Source organism: Zeus faber, assembly GCF_960531495.2.
Source record: "Zeus faber genome assembly, chromosome: 21".
NCBI lineage: Eukaryota > Metazoa > Chordata > Actinopteri > Zeiformes > Zeidae > Zeus > Zeus faber.
Genome location: NC_137208.1, coordinates 25,107,572 through 25,132,156, shown reverse-complemented (window position 1 = coordinate 25,132,156; position 24,585 = coordinate 25,107,572). Strand labels below are relative to the sequence as shown.

General features: G+C 45.5%; 1 protein-coding gene across 6 annotated transcripts in view; it reads left to right on the top strand.

Annotated features, from left to right (window-relative positions):
• The window catches only part of lrp6 (low density lipoprotein receptor-related protein 6), a 71,349-nt gene that overhangs the window by 32,546 nt on the left and 14,218 nt on the right, over positions 1-24,585 (top strand). For 5 of the 6 annotated variants that reach the window (XM_080022748.1, XM_080022745.1, XM_080022746.1 and 2 more), the window contains 10 exons: positions 311-707; positions 865-1,036; positions 4,538-4,754; positions 4,845-5,134; positions 5,607-5,833; positions 8,165-8,349; positions 9,112-9,438; positions 10,652-10,854; positions 13,877-14,088; positions 15,186-15,376. In XM_080022748.1, coding sequence (XP_079878874.1) covers positions 311-707; positions 865-1,036; positions 4,538-4,754; positions 4,845-5,134; positions 5,607-5,833; positions 8,165-8,349; positions 9,112-9,438; positions 10,652-10,854; positions 13,877-14,088; positions 15,186-15,376 — 2,421 coding nt within the window. The remainder of the gene's footprint in view (positions 1-310; positions 708-864; positions 1,037-4,537; positions 4,755-4,844; positions 5,135-5,606; positions 5,834-8,164; positions 8,350-9,111; positions 9,439-10,651; positions 10,855-13,876; positions 14,089-15,185; positions 15,377-24,585) is intronic. The other variant, XM_080022747.1, reaches the window with a different exon arrangement.

Genomic DNA, 24,585 nt, shown 5'->3' with positions numbered 1-24,585 from the left:
GTAAAGTTCTAGTTTGTTGTCATATTTGTAATTATATTACAATACAATTATTTTTCATTATTATCAATAGGAATCACCTGCTTGCAGAATTAAACACCAGTTTTGACACATTGGTTTGAATGGTTGCCACTCACTCACCGATGGGTTGAAATGTCAACATTCCATGTTTCTCCAGCTTTCTTGAGAACTTAATCTGAATAATGAAATTGGGGTTTCACGCGAAAAATGTATTTTTCATGTGAAATAAAAATATATATTTTTTTATAAATGTATTTTTTATTTTTCATGAAACCTACCCCTCCACCCCCAGGAGCAACCCAGGTCCTCCTCCTGGCACGGCGGACTGACCTTAGGCGCATCTCTCTGGACACGCCTGACTTCACGGACATCGTCTTGCAGGCGGACGACATCCGGCATGCAATTGCCATTGACTACGACCCGGTGGACGGCCACGTCTACTGGACGGATGATGAGGTGAAGGCCATCCGCCGTTCGCTTCTGGATGGCAGCGAGGCCCAACTGGTGGTCACCTCCCAGGTTAACCACCCGGACGGCATCGCTGTGGACTGGATTGCTCGCAACCTCTACTGGACCGACACAGGCACCGACCGCATAGAGGTGACACGACTCAACGGCACCATGCGCAAGATCCTCATCTCAGAGGACCTGGATGAGCCACGGGCCATCGTGCTGGACCCCGTGGCAGGGTGAGCACAGAGCACCACAGCTAGCATTTTATTTGCCTGAATTTCCAAGAGTATTAATAACAATATTGGAATCATCGGCCAGCCCTAGTTACACAGTGCAGAAATTTGTAATTTGTGTTTACTTTCTCTCTTACCTTCCACTCATTGTTTTTGTCAGGTACATGTACTGGACTGACTGGGGAGAGGTACCGAAGATCGAGCGAGCTGACCTGGACGGCACAGAGCGGGTGGTTATGGTCAACACCTCCTTGGGCTGGCCCAACGGCTTGGCGCTTGACTACCAAGAACGCAAAATCTACTGGGGAGATGCCAAGACAGATAAGATCGAGGTTGGTGTATTTTGATTATTTGCTTGCATCTTCTCTTTTTTGTTTTCTTCAATATTGTGGCTTCAGCGATTGTGTGGATGGGAGTGGGTGTTTAAGTTCGGGTAGCAGGGTTCCTACTGGGCACGTTGCCGTCACTGGCACATTCATACCAAAGTTAAAGTTGTCGAGATGGACTGAAGTGACACAGTGAAGTGTCAGAAAATATAGGGAATAGAAGAAACCTATTGTGACATAGCATAGTTTTTTCTTGTATGTTCTGCCATTGGTCCTGGGGCATGCCAGTTATTTATTTATTTTTTTCGTGTGTTGGGATGGGGCATTTTTTTTTTAAATCAGACTTGCAAGGCCCCCAGATCATCTGCTCAGTCACACATCAAGGCCACCCGCCGCTCAGAAACATGATCGTTTATCTTTGCTGTTTAAGGAGGTTGACCGTGTCAGCCAGCAACAAAATTAGGGCCCTGCCACGCGGGTAGGATTCAGTACAGATGTACTCCACGCATGGGGACTGGGGGTGGGCGGGTACATGTTTTTTACAATTAGTACGACATGAGAGCTCTCTGCACCCCTTCACTGGCCTCTCACTTTCACTGCCTTACATGTTTTTGTTTTCCAATCTCCAGCGAGTGTTGCAGTTTGACATCGTCAAACAGTCGCAGTGTTTCCCCCACTTCCTGCGTTCTGCTGGTATTCCTCCCTCCCCCAAGTGGGCACAGTTCCCATCCGCCACCAGTTGGTGTAAAGTGGGGTTGAGTTAAGGGGTTGCAGAGGCGCGGGTGCCGAGGGCTCTCTGGAGCTGTTTTATTGTTTTTGTTTGTTTGTTGGGGTGGGGGGTTGCAGTGGGATCCCACATCTGGTTCCGATTGCGGCCTCCACTCCAGCTGCGGTCTCCTCTGTTTAGAATAGCCCCAGAATTTCGAAATCCTCACCGCACTGTGGCCGCAACTGCCAAACCAGCAGAGACCTTTTGGCTGAGGCCATCTCGGGAAGGATGGAAACTTTAATTTTATATTTATAAACTGTGTGTAGAAAAATAGCTGCAAGTCCACCAGGAGTTTTTCAGTGCACATACTATTGCTCCAGTGTGTCAATGAGCAAAAGCACTCAATGTCAATCGCAAGTCAGCTGCCATCTCGCTGACATCCTTTGCCAGCTCTAGATTTCTATCATAGCTGACTTCTTTTGTCATTTTCGCTTAACCAATTCCTACAGTATGATATGATGACAATGAGATGATGTTGGTTTTCAATGCAGAGAGGTCCAAAGGTTCATTGCCATGCGTTACAATATGATTTGGCATCTGTCGTGGGGATCTCATGGGTGTGTATCTTTAGAATTTGGGTTTACTGGAATTAACTCCTCAGATATTTGTCAAATGTCATGTCAAATTACATCAAAAGTCTCAATCTATCAGTGTTTTATTGGTTTAATTTATATTGGCTATGGAGGTGATGTATCTTCTTTTGTTCCACATTGTATATTGAAGACCAAGGTAGTCCATTGTTGATCACTGTAACTAGATGTTAAGGGTACAGTGTCTAGAATTTATGGAACAGACTTGGCAGAAATGGAATATTTTTCAAAAGTATGTTTTAATCAGTGTATTATCCCATAAAAATAAGACTCGTTGGGTTGGCGTTACCTTAGAATGAGCCGTATATCTCCATAGGGAATGGGTTTGCTTCACATAGGCCGCCATGTTGGCCAGCACGGATAAAGCAAGCACTGGCACTAGAGAGGGCCTTTTTGCATTTTTTGCCAGTTTCATGACTAGTCTCTTCCTCGAAGACCGCTATGTTGCACCACCTGGGGAGGTGTGTTCAGTTGGTTGCGATCTGCAACCTCACCACTAGATACCACTAAATTCTACACACTGCACCTTTAAGTTTGGAACCAAATGTCTTGCTGTGGCACTAGGTATCCGTCCCAAAAAGAAGGGAGAGAAAACGCTTTTGGGTGACCCCTACAAAGCGAAGACTCAATCATTCGCAGGGGCCAAAGTTGGCAGGCAGCTGTGCTAGTTGCCCCTGAGACACAAGTCCACTCTTGGCAAACAGATAGCCATCCCGGCTTTGTAGAAGTAAGATGTCAAAGTTGCTACAATGCGGAAGGAGAGGGAATGTGGCAGCCATATGCGCCGCTGTTTGTTTGCTCCGGCTGTTGCTTCTAATTAGCGGCGCTGAGATGTGCTGCCAGGGCTCTCTGCCCGCGCCTCTTGCCTCTGTGGCAGCCGAGCACAATGTGGAAGCTCAATCATCGCTGGCTTGCATTGCCCGTTTGACTGACAGGAACCCCCCCCCCCGTCCACACTAGCAAACGGTAAGGGAAAGGGCCCTGCTCTGAGGGTTGAATTCAATTTCAAACACCAAGAAAGGAACATTGTTTTAACTGCTCTTTATAGCATGCTAAATCCAAAAGTTGACCTTTCACGATAGTCATTCCCCCCCTCCTCACTCTGAGAGCAGCCCATTGGCTCATTGTCAGTACAAGACATGGCTCTTTAAGGCTAGGCCCCAATATCCCAAGAACAGTGTGTACACTGGATTTGTGGTTTAGCTTCATAGCTGGGCTCCGTGTTTGGCCATGCCTTCGAAAATGATGAAACGCAGCTGAGGCTGCTGTGAGTACAACCCTCAGGTGCCTTAACATAATCGAAAACCTGGCCCAAAAATCGAGGTATTGGCTGTTCCTATAATTTCCTATAGGTTAAGACTGCACTTTCGAAAATCTATATTGAGCCACTTATAATTGGTCCCTTGCTCTGTAAAAATATCAAAAGCAAGGGCATGATTCACACAGTACTACAGATCATGATGAAAAATGAAAATATTAAAATTGATGTAAGACAATGTTACCACTTTTTTTTTCAGAATCATATTCATTCATATTTATTTTTTTGTTGAGGTCATTAACAAAGATTACCCCTGTCCTGAAAAAAATGCATAATTTACAGATGCATTTTTCAGATTCCATAAAATATTATTGAAAACCGGTTTGTTAGAACGGCAACCTCTGTGGCTTTAATGTTACTCTGACCACTTTTTACAGCACACACTGCAGTTCTCGAATTAATGAATTTGTTGTGATTAACAGAGCACACATTTGTGTTACAGGATATTGAGTATGTCTGCAGTATGGTACATTCTCACTAGACCCCCAAACTGCCCACGTTATCGGTGTTTACTTTTCCTTTGTGATAAGAGACTGAATTATTTTCTTCCGAACCGTTGCGGACTGCTACGGCATCCCTGCCTGGAGCTGATTAGAAAGACTGTGAGCTGGATGGTCCATGTTTTCAAACAGTAAAAACACAGCACCCTGTCTATAGAACTTTCTCTTACTCCCGCCAAGCAGTACACTTAATGATAATTCTGAATCTGTCAGATGTAGGAAATAGACACTGTAGTTGCTGAATCTTAATTTTTATTTGATCTACAAGTCAGATGTTGGGCTCCTGTCACTTCCTCCTCCTGGTCTCATCTCTATCTCTGTGTCAATCAGATAATGAACATGGATGGGACAGGCCGCCGGGTCCTGGTGGAGGACAAGCTGCCCCACATCTTTGGTTTCACACTGCTGGGCGACTACATCTACTGGACCGACTGGCAGCGTCGCAGCATCGAGCGTGTGCACAAGCGGACAGCCGAGCGCGAGGTCATCATTGACCAGCTGCCCGACCTCATGGGCCTCAAGGCCACCTACGTGCACAAGGTCTTCGGTAAGTCGAGCGTAGCAAAGTCAAAACTCTGTTACATGAATTCCAAAAGACGATGTCGTGCGGTGTTTCACCTTCTCCCTGTCCTCCCAGGCACAAACCCCTGTGTGGAGGACAATGGCGGCTGCAGCCACCTGTGCCTGAACAAGCCTCAGGGGGTGCAATGCGCCTGCCCCATCGGCCTGGAGCTCATTGCCGATATGAGCACGTGCATCGTCCCAGAGGCCTTCCTGCTCTTCTCGCGCCACACCGACATCCGCCGCATCTCGCTGGAGACCAACAACAACAACGTGGCCATCCCACTCACTGGCGTCAAGGAGGCCTCGGCACTGGACTTTGACATCACCGACAACCGCATCTACTGGACAGACATAACACTCAAGGTGGGGGGGTGTTGGGGTGCTTGTGTGTTCATAGTCCCAGATCCTCTCATCTTTTGGCTCAGGGCCCACAACGTGACTCTATAAGAAGCTCCCACGAGGCGTCGGATTGGAAATAATTGATGTATGAGTGGTGCTAGCCCCCTGTTTTGTTTTCCACCCCCCTTCATCCTGCTATTTTTTAAAATTCTTTCTCCCCAGAGGAGGCATATACTTTCGGTGCTGGTATACTTTTTGAAACACAGCTTTCACATAACTTTGTGTTAGTATAAAGTCGGCATTTTGCATCGTAAAAAAAAAAAAAGATATTGTCAACAAAAGAACATTCTGTAAACAGAATACATCAAATACAATAAACCAAAAATCAGTGATTTAATTTCACATACTTTGGGAATTGATGGCCGCCTATTTGTGATGGTATGTTTTTTGCTCTGTTCATTTTTGCTGACCGCTCTCTCACACCTCCCGCCTGCAGACCATCAGTCGGGCCTTCATGAATGGCAGTGCCTTGGAGCACGTGGTGGAGTTTGGCCTAGACTACCCCGAGGGCATGGCTGTAGACTGGCTTGGAAAGAACCTCTACTGGGCGGACACAGGCACCAACCGCATAGAGGTGTCTAAACTGGACGGCCAGCACAGGCAGGTGCTGGTGTGGAAGGACCTGGACAGCCCGCGCGCCCTGGCGCTGGACCCAGCTGAAGGGTGAGTCGGCCGAAAGTTCACCCTCGGGACAGATGAGAAGCCTTTTTGTACACAGGACCGGTTGCCATTGCAAAGTTAAACTCATATGAAAGGTTAAATGTTACATTTGCATTTGGTCACTCTCAGATTGGGGAATTGTAGCAAGGATTTGGGATCCGGTGGAGGAGGAGTCAATTTGGATCCTGCCAAAGCTGGGTAGTGACCCTGACAGTTGTAGGGAAATGTATCCATAATTTATTGTGCTCGAGGTGAGCGTTGCGACTGAGATGAGCGACATCTGACAGGCTATTTAAATCTGTTACTAGAAATGCTAGGAAGACAAGGGAAAGCTGAAAGACGTTCAATGCAAGTGTAATATTTGGAGGAATGACAATTTAAGCACTTACCTCGACCAGTGTTTTTCAACCGCTATGCCGTAGCATGCTAGTGTGCCATGAGAGCTTGCCAGGTGTGCTGTAAAGTTTCTAATTCCACTCTAAAAATAAAGAATGGAAATTTGCTTTTGTGTCGCAAGATCAAAATTGCAAAGCTGCACTTCTTCATCTAATTCTTCAGTTCCAGACAGAAAACCAGCACCAGCTGGTTGAACAAGTTTCACTCTGACAGTGAGGATTGTTCGTACTAATGAAATGTTCTCCACTTTGTTGAGATTGGGTTCTTCACAAGTCATTCAGTAAAAAGAGTTGTTAGATTGATTGTTGATTGATGGGGGTCTTCCTCAAGGATGGACAAGAGTCAGACTAGTCGGTTGGGCTCAGAGTTGTGATTTGAATTCTCACAAGACTTTAATTCTGCCACAATTATGTATTTTGGTGGAATGCAGTCACATCAAATGCATTGTCCTGTTTTTCCCATGAACTTGAAATTAATCCTCAGTAATCAGTTTCAGTTTGAGCAAACAAATAGTTTGCAAGTCTTGCATCACTATTAGTAGGCCATAAAAATAAGCATAGTTCTCTACGTTTCTGACATTTTTAGTGGTTAAAGAATAGAGGTGTGCTGTGGGATTATTTAGTTGTAAAAAGTGTGCTGTCTAAGAAAAAAGGTTGGAAAACACTGCGCAAGACCACTGGCGATTTCATTGGAGACCATTGTGATGGCCAGATAACTGGGTCAGAGCATCTCCAAAATGGCAGGTCTTGTGGGGTGTTCCGGGTATGCAGTGGTTATTCCCTACTAAAAGTTGTCCAAGGAAGGACAACCGGTGAATCGGTGACAGGGTCGTAGGCGCCCATGGGCTCATTTATGTGCATGAGGAGAGAGATATAGCCTTTTTAGTCCGATCCAACAGAAGAGCTACTGTAGCACAAATTGCTGGAAAAAGTTAATGCTGGCTATGATAGGAAGGTGTCAGATCAGAGTGCATCGCAGCTTGCTGTGTATGGCGCTGCGTAGCTGCAGACCGGTCAGAGTGGGGGGACCTGTCCACTGCCGAAAGCACCTACAAATGGGCACAGGAGTGTCAGAACTGGACCATGGAGCAATGGAAGAAGGTGGCTTGGTGTGATGAATCACGTTTTCTTCTACATCATGCGGTTAGGGTCAGATCTGATCGAGCAACTCTGGGATGTGCTGGAACAGCCAGCCCGATCCATGGAGACCCCACCTCACAACCTACAGGATTTAAATGAGCTGCTGCTTACGTCTTGGTGCCGGATACCACAGGACACCTTCAGAGGTCCTGTGGAGTCCATGCCATCCATATTAGTGGTCGTTTTAATGTTGTCGTTGATTGGTGTATATTGACTCTAAGCAAAGTGACTCTGGACTTTTTTTAAAGTTATATTGCAAATACAGGCAGATGCTTAAAAAAAAAAAGAAAGAAAGAAAGAAAACTGTTATAACAACAACCAGTGATTTTCAGGCAGTTATTGTTTTAAAACACCCCTTTTAATGCACAATGGGTTATTATTTTATATTAAGACCCAGTAGCAGTTATAAGTTCGTCTTGCACCAGATTAGATAATTATTAAAACAGGAGACAGACCCTGTGAAACTAACCACATGTACAATTAGATAGCTGGACAGCTGAAGAGACTAAATTGTTGAGAGCTGGATCATGCAGAACTCCAGCATTCTTTTTGGCGGCAAGGTGACATTTTCTGTTTCAAATGAGTAGCTTTCAACAAGGGGGCAAATTACCCATCTCCTCATAGCCCAATACTCTCAAGGCCCTTGCATTGTAGCACACTGTACTTCTAGCTTGTCGAGCTCGTGTGTGCTCTGCGGTTTTGGACAAGTAAGACACTTATCTCAATGTGCCAATGTGCTTCAGTTTTCCTACAGTTTTTTTTCCTACAACTGTTGCCCACACCATATTTTGCCCCGCAGTTTCATGTACTGGACCGAGTGGGGGGGCAAGCCCAAAATCGACCGAGCCGCCATGGATGGCACTGGCCGCATTACCTTGGTGCCCGACGTGGGCCGTGCCAACGGGCTCACCATCGACTATGCAGAGCGTCGCCTCTACTGGACAGACCTGGACACCACGCTGATCGAATCATCTAACATGCTTGGTTATTATCACCTTTTTTTTTTTTATTATATCTTTCCTTTTTTTTGCAGTGCCATAAAGCTGCAATGTATATAAAGCACAATGTACAAGTTTGTTCCTTTCCTCAATGTACATACATTTATTTTTACTTTTACCATTGTGTTGGCATTGTGTTTGCGACTCGGGCTGCAAGCCCATCTCTTTCCGTACTTTTCATACCGGCTGAAAACAGTGAGACGCGCCGTCTTGTTTTTCCAACCCCCAAACCCCCATCCACCGACCTTCCTCCCTTTCCCATGTATACGAGCTGGATGCAGATATCAAATGACAGAGGTGGAATATGTTCCCAATTAGTCTGCCAGGCCTATTCTGCGCCTATATTTAGGGAGCTAGGAGGGGCGCCAGGAGATGGGGGGGGGGGAATATAAAAGACCTAAAGACCCGCTGAACCAAAAAACTGGTTTGCATGAAAAGCTCTTGGAAGTCCCGTCTCAGAAACTGTTCTCTGACAGCCAGTGGAAGCAAGCCAAAGCCCCCCTGAATATTCTTTACAAAGAATTCTTTAAGAGGAAAAACAAGTCTTGCTATTAGTCCAGGACCACAACACTCTTGCAGAGTTCTGGGAGGGAAAGGGCTTCAGCTTGGCATCGTATGTTGCAACACAGAAAATAGACCTCATCTGACAAATATGTGCATCTCTTCTTCCACACTCTCCTCTGCTACGTTTTCATTATGTTTGATTGTTTGTTTGTCTGTGTATATGTGTCTGTGTGCACACACCCAGGCCAGGAACGCGAGGTCATCGCAGACGACCTGCCCCACCCGTTCGGCCTGACCCAGTACCAGGACTACATCTACTGGACAGACTGGAGCCAGCGCAGCATAGAGCGTGCCAACAAGACCAGTGGGCAGAACCGCACAGTCATCCAGGGCCACCTGGACTACGTCATGGACATCCTAGTGTTCCACTCGTCGCGGCAGGGCGGCTGGAATGCCTGCGCCTCCACCAATGGCCACTGCTCCCACCTGTGCCTGGCGGTACCCATCAGCAGTTTTGTCTGCGGCTGCCCTGCTCACTTCTCCCTCAACTACGACAACAAGACCTGCAGCGGTGAGCACAGATGCCGATATCTCCGATATTTTGAGCCCAGGCGACAGTTTGTGGAGCGTTTATACGTTTGTGTACCAGCACGGGTCATTACACGACGAGACAGACTCGATTCGCTGTCTTCAGCAGGTGTGTTTTTTTTATAAATTCTTTCTCCCTCTCCTTTCTCAAAGCTGGGTGATCGAAAGCTATTGTTCTCCGGGGGTATGAAAATGAGTGAGTGGGGTACATTCTTTTTAACAGCGTTTGCGGTGGTTTCCTCCATCGCCAACATGGCACTGGCCCGGTACCTGAAACCCAAGTCCAAAGCTTAGCTCCCTCCCTGTCTGTCTGTAATATGTGTTTGACATGAAGATCTTTTTTATTTTCGTAATAGCCCCCCAAAGGGATTCATGCCTTGTGTGTTTCTATACAAATTCAAGTAGCATTGGAAGAATTCTTCCAATGCTACTTGAATTATTAATTAGATGGCCTGTGTTCTGTACTGTCAAAATCTTAACCACCCTAATACATGCGTTGCCTTATCAGGTCCACCCAGCAATTTGTGATTTTTTTTATTTTTTTATTTTTTTTTCCCCTTCATTTGAATAGAAAAATGAGTTAACTGCAAAAACCCAAAGGAGCCTGAATCAATTATCACAGACTGATAAGAACCAGAAATGATTAAGTAGTATGGTATCTTCTTTTTCAGTAGTATCAGATAACGATTAAGTATTTTTGGGAAAGACATGCCTTATACATACAGTATATCTAAACACTGAATTAACCTTAATTAATCCAAATGTGCATCTGTGTTGGGTGGATTACACTCCAAGTCCCAGAATTGAATTTGAAAGCTCACCTTTTCGGTCAAATTATTTTGTTGCCAGTTAAAAAAAAAAAAAAAAAAAAAGGACCATATATATATATATATATATATATATATATATATATATATATATATATATATATATATAAAAATTTTTTTTTTTTTTTTTTTTTTAAACAAAATAATCTTAAAGAGAACTTTTTTTAAAGGCCCAGTTTACAATTTGAAAAACCCACCCGTTAGGCTCCCCAGGCCCCGAACCTTGGGTGAGGGATGGGAGTATGCAAGAGTAACAGACAAGAGCTCATCTGGGGGGGGGGTGTGTGTGTGTGTGTGTGTGTGTGTGTGTTCAATTTTTTTTTTTTTTTAAACAACCCCACTGACCCCCCTATCTTGTCTTCTCCTCAGCCCCCACTTCCTTCTTGCTGTTCAGTCAAAAGACCGCCATCAACCGCATGGTGATCGACGAGCAGCAGAGCCCCGACATCATCCTGCCCATCCACAGCCTGAGGAACGTGCGAGCCATCGACTACGACCCGCTGGACAAGCAACTCTACTGGATCGACTCCAAGCAGAATGTCATCCGCCGTGCACAGGAAGACGGCAACCAGGTGACAACACGCCTGCCCCATGACTCATTCCTACGTATTTTTTTGGTTTATTGTGTATTACTGGGGTAGCTTGCACATAGGGGTACACATTATTGGATACTTACGCTCCGGCTCAGTTTGGCGTTTCTTTGCAGGTGGCAGAATGCCAAAGTAATAATTGAATGCCTGTTGCTTTTTAGACATTTTGTCCCCAATATGTTAGTAGTCAGTGAAAGTATTACAGAGACCAGGGCTCCAGGCTAACCTTCAGTTCCGGAACCGCCCCGAAAAACTATTTTCTGTCCCAAACTTAACATGGACACTCCCAAAATTAAAATGTTTCTTCTCACCGGGGTTACATCATAACTGCATTATAAAGAGATATTAGTTGAATGTCATCCATAGTGGTTACTGCCATAAATTAAAGACAATTCAAATAATTAGGAAATAAGCAATTGTGGTTTAATAGAAATATTTGCTTTCATGCATGCATGTTGACTGAAAGTCCCAACATATATCGTATTACTTATGAGGCTCAACCATCAGATCACAATAAAATCAGTGACATGAAAATCTGTTAATTTGGCTTGCAGTAAATGCTAGTACATTAGAATTTGGTCTGCAGCCACGCGGAACTTAGTGATTCAAGGCTGATAATCGATTTGTTTGCAGCAAGCAAATCGTTTTTGTTTTGTTTTGTTTTTTTTACTTCAAACTTTATTCCTCCAAAAAATAAATCATTTTGTCAACATTAAATACTTCCTGTGAAAATGCCGTTCACAACTCAGAGCGACGATTCCTCTGACTCTAGAAAGTCCTCCTTCGCTTGCCATGCATTAAACCAACTGAATCAAATCGAACGACTGTTTTTATTTAGTGGCTCGTCAAGAAGTTAGTCTCAAAAAAGAAACCATTCATCACGAGCGGAGCACACTCTCTCTACAAACAACCAGAGCAAACGCACAGCATTTCTGATTTTGTTATGTGCACCCCTGTATATGCACTTATTTATTTGTATATATGTAAAACCTGTAAATACACCTTTTGTTGATGTTTTGTCGAGTTAGAATTTCCTGCTTGTATTCAGTGCCTTCATTTTATTGTGTAGATTTTTGCTTATCTTACGTATCTTTACGTATCTGTAATATTTTTACTTATTATAATGCACCAATATACATTGCAAGTGTGTTTGTGTGTGTGTGTGTGTGCGTGTGTGTGTGTGTAGACAGTGGGGCAAAAAAGTATTTAGTCAGCCACCAATTGTGCAAGTTCTCCCACTTAAAAAGATGAGAGAGGCCTGTAATTTTCATCATAGGTACACTTCGACTATGAGAGACAGAATGGGGAAAGAATCCAGGAAATCACATTGTAGGATTTTTAATGAATTAATTGGTATATTCCTCGGTAAAATAAATATTTGGTCACCTACAAACAAGCAAGATTTCTGGCTTTCACAGACCTGTAACTTTTTCTTTAAGAGGCTCCTCTGTCCTCCACTCGTTACCTGTATTAATGGCACCTGTTTGAACTCGTTATCAGTATAAAAGACACCTGTCCACAACCTCAAACAGTCACACTCAAAACTCCACTATGGCCAAGACCAAAGAGCTGTCAAAGGACACCAGAAACAAAATTGTAGACCTGCACCGGGCTGGGAAGACTGCATCCGCAATAGGTAAGCAGCTTGTTGTGAAGAAATCAACTGTGGGAGCAATTATTAGAAAATGGAAGACATACAAGACCACTGATAATCTCCCTCGATCTGGGGCTCCACGCAAGATCTCACCTCGTGGGGTCAAAATTGATCACAAGAACGGTGAGCAAACATCCCAGAACCACAGGGGGACCTAGTGAATGACCTGCAGAGAGCTGGGACCAAAGTAACAAAGGCTACCATCAGTAACACACTACGCCGCCAGGGACTCAAATCCTGCAGTGCCAGACGTGTCCCCCTGCTTAAGCCAGTACATGTCCAGGCCCGTCTGAAGTTTGCTAGAGAGCATTTGGATGATCCAGAAGAGGATTGGGAGAATGTCATATGGTCAGATGAAACCAAAATAGAACTTTTTGGTAAAAACTCAACTTGTTGTGTTTGGAGGAGAAAGAAAGCTGAGTTGCATCCAAAGAACACCATACCTACTGTGAAGCATGGGGGTGGAAACATCATGCTTTGGGGCTGTTTTTCTGCAAAGGGACCAGGACGACTGATCCGTGTAAAGGAAAGAATGAATGGGGCCATGTATCGTGAGATTTTGAGTGAAAACCTCCTTCCATCAGCAAGGGCATTGAAGATGAAACGTGGCTGGGTCTTTCAGCATGACAATGATCCCAAACACACCGCCCGGCAACAAAGGTAAGAAGCATTTCAAGGTCCTGGAGTGGCCTAGCCAGTCTCCAGATCTCAACCCCATAGAAAATCTTTGGAGGGAGTTGAAAGTCCGTGTTGCCCAGCAACAGCCCCAAAACATCAATGCTCTAGAGGAGATCTGCATGGAGGAATGGGCCAAAATACCAGCAACAGTGTGTGAAAACCTTGTGAAGACTTACAGAAAACGTTTGACCTCTGTCATTGCAAACAAAGGGTATATAACAAAGTATTGAGAGGAATTTTTGTTATTGACCAAATACTTATTTTCCACCATAATTTGAAAATAAATTCTTTAAAAATCAGACAATGTGATTTTCTGGATTTTTTTTTTCTCCCATTTTGTCTCTCATAGTTGAGGTATACCTATGATGAAAATAACAGGCCTCTCTCATCTTTATAAGTGGGAGAACTTGCACAATTGGTGGCTGACTAAATACTTTTTTGCCCCACTGTATGTATTTATGTATATGTGTGTGTGTGCGTGTATGTATATATATGTATGTATATATATATATATATATATATATATATATATATATATATATATATATATATGTATATGTATATATATGTATATATGTATATATATATATGTATATATATATATATGTGTCTGCCTTTCTATTGTATATCCATCTATTCTTTTCATTGTTTTTATTTTCTTCCTGGTGGCAGAGCATGACCATAGTGTCCAGCACATTGGGAGGGCCCAATCTGGGCCTGCAACCCTACGACCTGAGCATCGACATTTACAGCCGCTTCATCTACTGGACCAGCGAGGTCACAAATGTCATTAACGTCACCCGCACTGATGGCAGCCGCGTGGGCGTGGTGCTGCGGGGAGAGCACGACAAGCCCCGTGCCATCGTGGTCAACCCAGAGAAAGGGTCAGTGGCAATTGGGGCAGTACAGGGATGTTGTCATTTTTGCTCAGGTGTCAGTTACGGTAGTTGGAAATAGAAATCTATCTGACTGCCCTTTCTGTCCTGACACCCCAACCCCTGTGACAAAAGAAAGGTTGACACATGCAAGCAAGTCACTACAACAAAGTTAAAGGGTTGGTTCGCTATTTTTGATCCCAGGCCTTATTAAAATGTCGGTTCCCATCATTCAAAAATGTTCATAGCACAACCTTGCTGAACGTTTTAATATTGAGAAACCGTTCCGCTTGCAGTTGCTTGCCGTGTTTAAATGCAGTCCAGTGGCGCAAAATTTAAAGAAAAATGGCGCCTCTGTCCTTTTAAAAAGCATTGTCTGTATGTTTTGACAGTCATGGCTGCATTTTTAACCTGACAAATGTCCAATTTGCTACAGACCGAATGAGGCCATGCCACATCTGCAGGGATTTCAAAAATGGAACGCTTTTTTTATTTCTTTTTTTTTTTATCTTTTGCTACCACATTCCCTTTTAAACAAAAAGAAAATAGTTTTCTCGGTTTGATGTACTGCTCATTATCTCTCAGGTTTTTTTTTCTGCCTGTTCAGTCGATCCACTCACACAGCCATCAATGTTTTGTCCCACGTTCAAACAATGTAGCAAATGTCAGGAGCAGGCTTTTGTGATTATATAGTTTTATTTATATTTGCTCGTTTATTCATTCGATCTCATGAATTTCCCAAAACCCATCTTGGCGAAAACGGTGCCAAGGAGCTCATTTAGAACCAAAATTGCAGGGTTTTTCTTTGCGGTCTGGTCTCGCAGTAATCTCTAGGTTGTTCTGTGGTTCCCTGAAACAAAGTCTGCAGATGTTCTGGTTCTTTTGGTGCCCCAGGGTGAATAAAAACAAGCAGAAAAAATATCAAGATTATCCATGGAAGGCTTCTGGCCTCAGGGAGTTCTCCATATATAGCTGAAAATCATTTGCATATATGATAGCTTCCCTGACCTTCCATTCAACAGTTCTCATATTTACACTGATGCAGTTTTTCCAATTATCAAGGTGATAGGGAAACACTGACTTTTTGCTCACCCCAACCTATACAGATACATGTACTTCACCAACCTACTGGAGCGCTCCCCCAAGATCGAGCGAGCAGCGCTGGACGGTACTGAACGCGAGGTGCTGTTCTTTAGCGGCCTGGGCAAGCCTGTCGCCTTGGCCATCGACAATGAGGTGGACAAGCTCTTCTGGGTGGACTCGGACCTGCGGCGCATTGAGAGCAGCGATCTCTCTGGTGAGTCCATGAAATTTTTAATTTAGTTTTTAGGTGTGTTTTTGTGGGAACCAAGGTTAGGTCTATAAAATCTGTGATGGTGGTGATCCGAATGATATTTTGTTAAAGGATGGGTTAGCTATTTTTCAATCCAGTGCTCAAAGGGAAGCACACATTCTAATCAAACAGTCTTTATTTGTTATACTGAGGAAATGGTCACAAACTGCATCTTATCAGGGTTTTGAGGATTTTATGGACTTTTTTGCACTTCTGCAAAGACGAGAAACAGGAGGTTGTGCTGCTTCCACTTGCAACCTATTGTAGCCAACATTACACTTTGGATGTACTGTAACAATTACAAGAAGTTATAAAGTAGTTATAAGTAAAATGTGATTTTGCTGTTATTCAATAAATTTTATAAATTAGATGTGTAAGAATATAATGTGAGAGAAGAGAATAATGTAACAGAGAATTTAATTGAATTTAGATTTAATTTAAAGGCTTAAACATTTCCCCCATTGGATTTGCACTTAGAGTACTTGTAAAGTGAATTCAGTTATCTAAACACATTATATATATTAGAAAGTAATTGCGGAAAACGTGTACAAAGACCTAGAGCAATGTACTGAATTGTGGAGTTAGACCCTTAAACTGTTCATCATTTTTCTCATCCGTTTCTTTTGGCCGGGGCTAAATCTTGACCCAGTGAATTCCGAGGTTATATGCTGGGAAGTGGGGGAGTAATTATCAAGCACAAAAATGGGATACTAATGTTAACATATCAAATGTGAGATGCACCGGTGACCCACATCGGCAGGTTTTCAGCTTGATCGGCCATGACCTGTGACCAGCATATTAGTGTCAGATGTATCCAATTCTGTGGCAGTCAAATTTACGGCCAGATACAGTGCTCATGAACTCGTAAAAATGCTCCGATACTTAACCCCGATACCTACGTAATGTTACGTAAGTAACGCTCAAAAATGAGCGAAAGAAAGAAAAAAAAAATGTTTCTTCTTCTTTTTATAAACCTGTCAGCATGCTGGGCATACAACAAAGAGTATTTGTATGCCATTGCATCTAGGACAGAGTTAATCTGCAAGTGAAGTTCAAGTTCTCAATCTGCAATGCAACTCTTTATTAATTCTTAAATCATCAAGAGCTGCTGCAATAACCTCTTTGGAGAACTATTTATCATGTCTATAAGCAACTGATTACTCCAAGACGAGGAGAACCACCACGGGTGCGACAAATAAAATTTGAACCAAACAACATTTAGACAAAAACATAAACATCGGACGAAAAACCAAAAACATGGATTGAAAAACAGTTAATTAGGTCCAGGAAAACTGGAACTACAACTGGTCACGTGGCCTCCTCCTGTCATAGTTATGGCAGTAAATAAGAGAGGAAAGGAATGCAACAAAGGAGAGTGCTGGGGTGCACTTAAAGCAGGTGGTGTGGTGTGTGCGTGTGTGATTAGACCGCGAGCACGCGCGTGTGAGATGTCCACCACCACGGTGAGTGTACATGACTTATCCCCTTTGGTACTGGTGTAGAAGGTCGGTATTATGTCATGGTGCCTCCAAGCAGCGGTAAGGGCCCCGAAAAAGCCCCCCGAACTCTGCAGCCTTGTAGACACCCTACAGCTGCAGGGAAGCCCTGAGCACCCTGTCCTGCGGCCACGTCCAGCCCTGAGGAGCATTACCCAGTCCCAGGGAGCACGCGGAGACCCCGTACCCCAGGGGCGCACACATACAACCAACCCCCAGGTGCAGGCACAAGACGCAGCCACAGGCACAGAACCCGGGCCGCGGGCGCCAGGCATGCACTGCGGGCCCGGATCTCGGCCCCATGGCGACAGACCGACACCCTGCCCGACCTGCGGGTGAGCTGGCGGGACTCCCATGCCCGCGTAAGGGCGAGGCCCGCCCCTCTGCAGCCGACCAGACGCACCATCCGGCGTGAGCGCCGAGTTCCCATTCACGTAGCAGAGTGTGCTCAGTGCTTGCCACCTGGATGTTAGCCAGATATACCCGGCGGCGCCCGCCGCAGAGAAGCCGCGCAGCATGAGCAAAAGGCTGACAGCCGTCCCCCACACCCCAACCCACTCCCACAACAGCAAGCAGCCCCCCCAGGTGCCCCCGAAGGCACACGGCAACGCTCTCCGCAGCCCCGCCAGGTCGCAACACACCTTAAGCCACCAGCCACTCCAGCCCAGCCGGCAGGGGGGCCCGCCAGCCGCCCCCCGCCAACCATGCCCTCACACCAACCCGCCAGCAACCGGCCACCCGGGAAAACCCCAGTGCTCAATGTGTGCTGTTGGCTATTGCAGTTAAAATTGAGGGATTTGCGGTGTGGCAAGTAGCAAAGTCGAACTTGAATCACTCGCACCCCTCCTGCCCCACAGACCCTGGTCTGGTGAAGTGTTGTTCGGAGTAGGATTTGTGTGTGAGTGTATGTGTTATAAGCTTATATGAGTGGGATTAAAATTTCGGACGGACAAGAAGCACGCTGGGGCAGGAGCGTGACAGGCAAGATGGCAGCTGTCCGCCGCATCCCCACCCACATAGCTTGCACCCCACCTATCCCGCAAGCCCTTGGCCTATTGTGTGGTGTATGTGCTGAGTATGAGTTTTGGCACTGGGGGAGAGAGGTGAATCGCAACCAGATCGATGCAGGGGCTTAGCAGGCCGGGGAGCAACCATGCAGATCCCCTCCCCACGGACCCGACCCCCCACGGACATTGCCGAGTTACTTGTCAAGAAAAGGTAGATTCTAGAGAAACTTTGGTGGGGTGGTGAATAATGTGTATTCTCTAGAATGTGGGTTATTTGATCGGCAACCATCCCTAAGAGTAAGATCACTCATATTATTTTATAGTGTCAAACTAACGCCAGGATTTGTAAATATTTCTGGCTAGAGAACGGTCTAAACTTGGGTCCAGTACTGTGTTGAAGTCTCCTTCCAATATGATAATTGATTCAGAGAATTCTGAGAGATTTGAAAATATATTATGAAAGAAATTTGGGTCATCCTCATTTGGGCCATAAATATTGGCTGTGGTTAATTTGATGTTTCCTAATATTCCATTAATCATTATGTAATGCCCTTCTGGGTCTGATATTGTGGTTTTATTTTGATATGGGATACTTTTGTTGATCAATATAGAAACACCTCTTTTTGAGTTGTATGACGCAGAAAGCTTCTGATTAGCCCATTTAACTTTGAGTTTGAGGTGCTCAGATGCAGTGAGGTGGGTTTCATGCAGTAGACAGAAGCTGGGGTTCATCCTGGTGCGGTGACTTAGGATTTTGCTACGTTAAGCAGGTGAGCCCAAGCCTCTCACATTCCAACTAACAAACTTAATGGGTGTCATTGAAGTTATTTAGGGGGTGATGGCACAGTGCATCCAAGGCAATAGCTATACTACCGTTCCCATGGTTTCCCATAGATAAGTCTGGGATTTCCTCCTTTACATTCCTTTTTACTGTCCTAGTATTGCAGGAAGTATGTAGGGATACGTAACTCCACAAACAAATGACAAGTAGACAAAGATAGACAGACATTGCAGGATTCCACATACATATAGTGAGAGACAGAGTACAGTGAGAGTGATAGAAGTGGGTAGAGAGGGATTAGGGAAGTGAGATGATGAGAGAAGTAGGGAGGGGGGATTAGGAGGGTGAGATGATGAGTGAGCGATTTTAAATCCTCACATAGATAGGGTGTTTAGGAGTTGTCTCGGAATAACAGACCGTCTATAAATAGTTTATCAACAACCATCGATACACGTTTACCCTTCTGCCGGTTCTCCTTCAGGATGGGGTACAGCACCTTCTGTCGGTTGTTGATCTCACGGGGGAATTGATCATTCATACCCAGTGTGGTTCCTTTCAGCTCCCGTCCTTTGCTTTTATCCAGCTCTTGTGCTTGAAGTGTTCAAACTTGGCAATGATGGAGCGGGGATGGTTCCCCACGCGGTGTCTCAGTCGGTGAACCTGGTGGAAGGTGATCTGCTTCAGGGCGGTGCAGAGAAAGTCTTTCACCATTATTTTCTGGGGATTCTGTGTTGTTCTCTGGGATCCCAGAAAAGATTAGGTTGTCCCGCATACTTCTGGATTGTATATCCCTGATAGTCTCTGTCATAATTTTTTTTTTTTTTTTTTACAACTTCCATCTCCGCTGTGAGACGCTTCACGGAGGATTTTAGATCCGCGTTGTCTTTTAGCATCTCACCGACTGTGCGGTGCAGGAAATCAAGGCTGGCTTTGATTTCGGTAATGTCTCGGAGAAGTGGACCAAGCATGTCCAGCTTCTCGTTAATCTCATCCAAGACACTAACCTCTACAGCACCCGGGATGAGATCGTCTGTGTCCGTTGCTGAGTCGGTCTTCTTCCTTTTCACGCAATATCCTCGAAGTTCTCCACTTTGGTTTCGCGCAGTGTTCCCTTTATTCAATTTATATATATAAATGTAATTTGCAATTCGCTTTATCTGTCTGAGTTGGAACTGCCTCTGTGTTAGTCAGTGTAGCATGGCGCCGCCATGTTGGATCTCTACTCACTTCGGTTTTCTCGCGATCACAGCATGCTCCCTTGATCTCACCTCCCCCTGACTGCTGCATCTATTGCCTGCTCTACTCTTTTTAGAGACTTGGTTCTTGAAGTCACTCAGTAAAACAAGTTGTTTGATTTGATTCAGTTGGTTTAATGCACGGTGAGAGAAGGGGGATTTCCAGCAAACCAGAGTGAGAAGAGTCTGGCATTTATTATTATACATTTTCTTCCGCAATTTTTGCTGTTTATTTTGGATTGGCACGTACCATATAAATGGTATGGTATATTTGCACTTAAAAGTGAAAGAGCTTGATGTTGAACTGGACATTTCAACGTTAGTTATAGGTTGTGTCCTACGAAAACTCAATGAGAGTTACAGGTTGCATTATACTGAAACTTGGTGACAGTCCCATATTCTGTTATTGGAACTCAGTGACCGTTCCATGTTGTATTTCATTGGAATCTCAGTGACAAGCTACAAGCTTGGCACACCTGTATTTGGGGCATTTCTCCCATTCTTCTCTGTAGATCCTCAAGCTCTGTCAGGTTAGATGGGGAGCGTCACTGCACAGCTATTTTCAGGTCTTTCCAGAGATGTTCAATAGGGTTCATGTCTGGGCTCTGGCTGGGCCACTTAAGGACATTCACAGACTTGTCCCGAAGCCACTCTTTGTTGTCTTGGCTGTGCGCTTAGGGTCGTTGTCCTGTTGGAAGGTAAGCTTTCGCCCTAGTCTAAGGTCCTGATCGCTCTGAAGCAGGTTTTCATCTCTCATCCCTGGATCTCTCTGTACTTTGCTCCGTTCATTTTTCCCTGATCCTGACTAGTTTCCCAGTTCCTGCTGCTAAAAAACATCCCCACAGCATGATGCTGCCACCACCGTGCTTCACCGTAGGGATGGTATTAGCCAGGTGATGACAGGTGCCTGGTTTCCTCCAGAAGTGGCGCTTGGCATTCAGGCCTAAGAGTTCAGTCTTGCTTTCATCGGACCAGAGAATCTTGTTTTTCATGGTCTGAGAGTCCTTTAGGTGCCTTCTGGCAAACTCCAAGTGGGCTGTCGTGCCTTTTACTGAGTAGAGGCTTCCTTCTGGCCACGCTACCATAAAGGCTTGATGGGTGGAGTGCTTCAGAGATGGTTGTCCTTCTGGAAGGTTCTCCCATCTCCACAACACTGGAGCTCTCTCAGAGTGACCATCGGGTTCTTGGTCACCTCCCTGCCCAAGGCCCTTCTCCCCCGATTGCTCAGTTTGGCTGGGCAGCCAGCTCTAGGAAGAGTGCTGGTGGTTCCAAACTTCTTCCATTTACGAATGATGGAGACCACTGTGCTCCTCGGGACCTTCAATCCTGCAGAATTTTTTTGTACCCTTCCCCAGATCTGTGCCTCGATACAATCCTGTCTTGGAGGTCTACAGACAATTCCTTTGACTTCATGGCTTGGTTTCTGCTCTGACATGCGCTGTCAACAGTGGGACCTTACAGAGAGGTGTGTGCCTTTCCTAATCATGTCCAATCAAATTGAATTTACTACAGGTGGACTCAAATCAAGTTGTAGAAACATCCAAGGATGATGAGTGGAAACAGGATGCACCTAGCTCAATTTTGAGTGTCATACCGAAGGGTGTGAATACATATGTACATGCGATATTTCAGTTTTTTACTTTAAATACATTTGCAAAAATTAAAAAAAACTTTTTCGCTTTGTCACACAATACCCCACGTATTGTGTGTAGATTGATGAGGGGAAAGATGAATTTAATCCATTTTGGAATAAGGCTATAACATAACAAAATGTGGGGAAAGTGAAGGGGTTTGAATACTTTCCGGATGCACTGAACAATTGAATAAAAATCGGAAGCTGCCAAGAAGGGTTGCCGTGGTTATCTGTGTTACCGGTGTTAAACGGTGTTCGGCATGCACTGATTACATTACTTACGCACAGCCCTCACCGTCGGGTTTTATTTCTATTCAAAAAAGGGAAAACAAACTATTTAGTTCATTGATTTTTTTTCTTATTTGATGAACGTTGGCGCTGATACACCAACGTTGATATAATAAAAAAAACGAATTTGTAAAATACTAAGTATATTATAAATATTGAGTCGCATGCCACAAAAGTTAAAGTGTCTGCTTTGTGCACGCACAGCACAGTATTCACAGTATTCCTTGGCGATAGTGGCGCCGCCCCTAGCGGTCGCCTGTGCCGGCGCTCCGGTTACTCTTTCACTTTTTAGTATTTTTTTCCCTTTTTTATCATAATGTACGCCAAAAAAACATCGACAGTTACCTCATACGACCGCGATGCACTCATGGATATAAAAATTTCCCTAAACGAACAACTTTACATGGCTGATGTGCCGGATGAAGCCATACATCCAGCCGAGGCCTTCTCCGTGTTCCGCGGCGACAGAACGGGAGAGTCGGGGAAATCCAAAGGTGGATGCGTCTGCCTAATGGTAAACAACTGCTGGTGTAACGCCAACAACACCAAATTCCTCTCCCACTCCTGCTCGCCGAACCTGGAACAGCTGACCATCCTATGCCGTCCATTTTATCTCCCCCGGGAATTCAGCACGGTCATTATTACAGCCGTTTGTATCCCACCTCAAGCCGACACCGACACAGCTCTGTCGGTTCTGTACGATGTGTTGTGCGGATTTCAGAACAGACATCCCGACGCAGCTGTGGTGGTGACTGTGGACTTTAACAGGGCCAACCTTAAAAAAGTTCTGCCTAATTTCCACCAACACATCACGTGTGCCACCAGGGGAGATAGAACTCTGGACCATTGTTACACACCGTACAAGAACAGATACAAGACCGTCTCGCTCCCTGCTTTTGGGAAATCAGATCACGCCACGATCTCGCTGGTTCCTGTTTACAGGCCTCTGATCGCGCGGGATCTGGTGGTGACTAGGGAAGTGAAGCCACGGACGGACCAATCGGAGGCTGCGCTTCAGGACGCTCTGACTGACGTAGACTGGGACATGTTCCAATCAAGTTCAAGTAACGTCAGCGAGTTTACGGAGGTTGTAGTAAGTTTTGTAACTACGCTAGCGGATAATATCGTTCCCACGGTGAACGTTTGGATATTCCCAAACCAGAAACCATGGGTTGATAAATCCATCCGCTGCGCTCTGAATGCTCGCACGGCCGCTTACGACGGTCTTGTATCTGGAAATATGGACAATTACAAAGCGGCGTCGTACAATCTGCGGAGGGCGGTGAGGGACGCTAAACGGACGTACAGGGAGACTGTGGAGCTACAGATGGAGCGGGGGGACACAAGACGCTTGTGACAGGGGCTGCGGACGATTACGAATTACAAGAGCAGCTCCTCCCCAGCCACGAGTGTGGACGCCTCCCTAGCCAACCAACTGAACACCTTTTATGCACGGTTCGAGTCTGGCAGCAACACTGCTAGCTCGCCGGCTAATTGGAGTTACATCGCTGGGGATGAGCGCGCACTCTCAGTGTCCGTGCACGAGGTCAGGAGGGCTTTGATGCGGGTGAACACCAGGAAAGCTGCGGGCCCAGATGGCATATCTGGACGAGTACTGAAGACCTGTGCTAACCAGCTAGCTCCGGTGTTCACTACAATATTCAATATCTCCCTGGCTGAATCAGTGGTACCGTCCTGCTTCAAGAGGTCTACGTCGTTCCTGTCCCGAAGATCACCTCTCCTGCCTGCCTGAATGACTACCGTCCGTTGGCCCTCACCTCGGTGGTCATGAAGTGTTTCGAGAGGCTGATTAAGGATTACATCTGCGCCTCCCTCCACCACACCTTGGACCCGTTGCAGTTCGCGTACCGGCAAAACAGACCACGGATGACGCGGCCTCCCAGGTACTGCACACCACGCTCACGCATCTGGATGGCCAGAAGGGGGCCTATGTGAGAATGCTGTTCATCGATTATAGTTCAGCTTTCAACACCATAGTCCCCACCAGACTGGCTGTCAAGCTGATGGAGCTCGGACTGAATGCTCCGCTGTGCGCCTGGATCCTGGACTTCCTCACAGCCCGCCCCCAGGTGGTCAGGGTGGGGAAGCACATGTCAAGCTCCCTCACCCTGAACACAGGATCCCCCCAGGGCTGCGTCCTCAGCCCCCTACTGTACTCCCTGTACACACGACTGTGTGGCCAGGTCCAGCTCCAACACCATCATCAAGTTTGCTGAGGACACCGTGGTCGTGGGCCTGATCACCGACTGCGATGAGAAGGCCTACCGCGAGGAGATGGCTGACCTGTCACTCTGGTGCCAGGACAACAGCCTCCACCTGAACTTCAGCAAAACCAAGGAGCTGATTGTGGACTTAAAGGCGAGGATCACAATCGAGGATGCACGCGCCCTTGTTGATTAATGGGACTTCTGTCGATAGGGTGAGCAGCTTCAAATATCTGGGAGTCCACATCACAAAGGACTTAACATGGACTGTACACACAGACACTCTGGTGAGAAAGGCGAAGCAGCGGTTTTACCACCTCAGGCAGCTGAGGAAATTCCGGGTCTCGGTGAGGATCCTCAAGTCCTTCTACTCTGGAGCAGTGGAGAGCATCCTGACAGGCAACATTACTGTATTTTATTGTGTTTTATTTTATTCTATATATATTTTTTTTTATTCTATAAGTATTCAACTTAGTGTATTACGTTTTAGGAGTCAGTCGGTCTATTA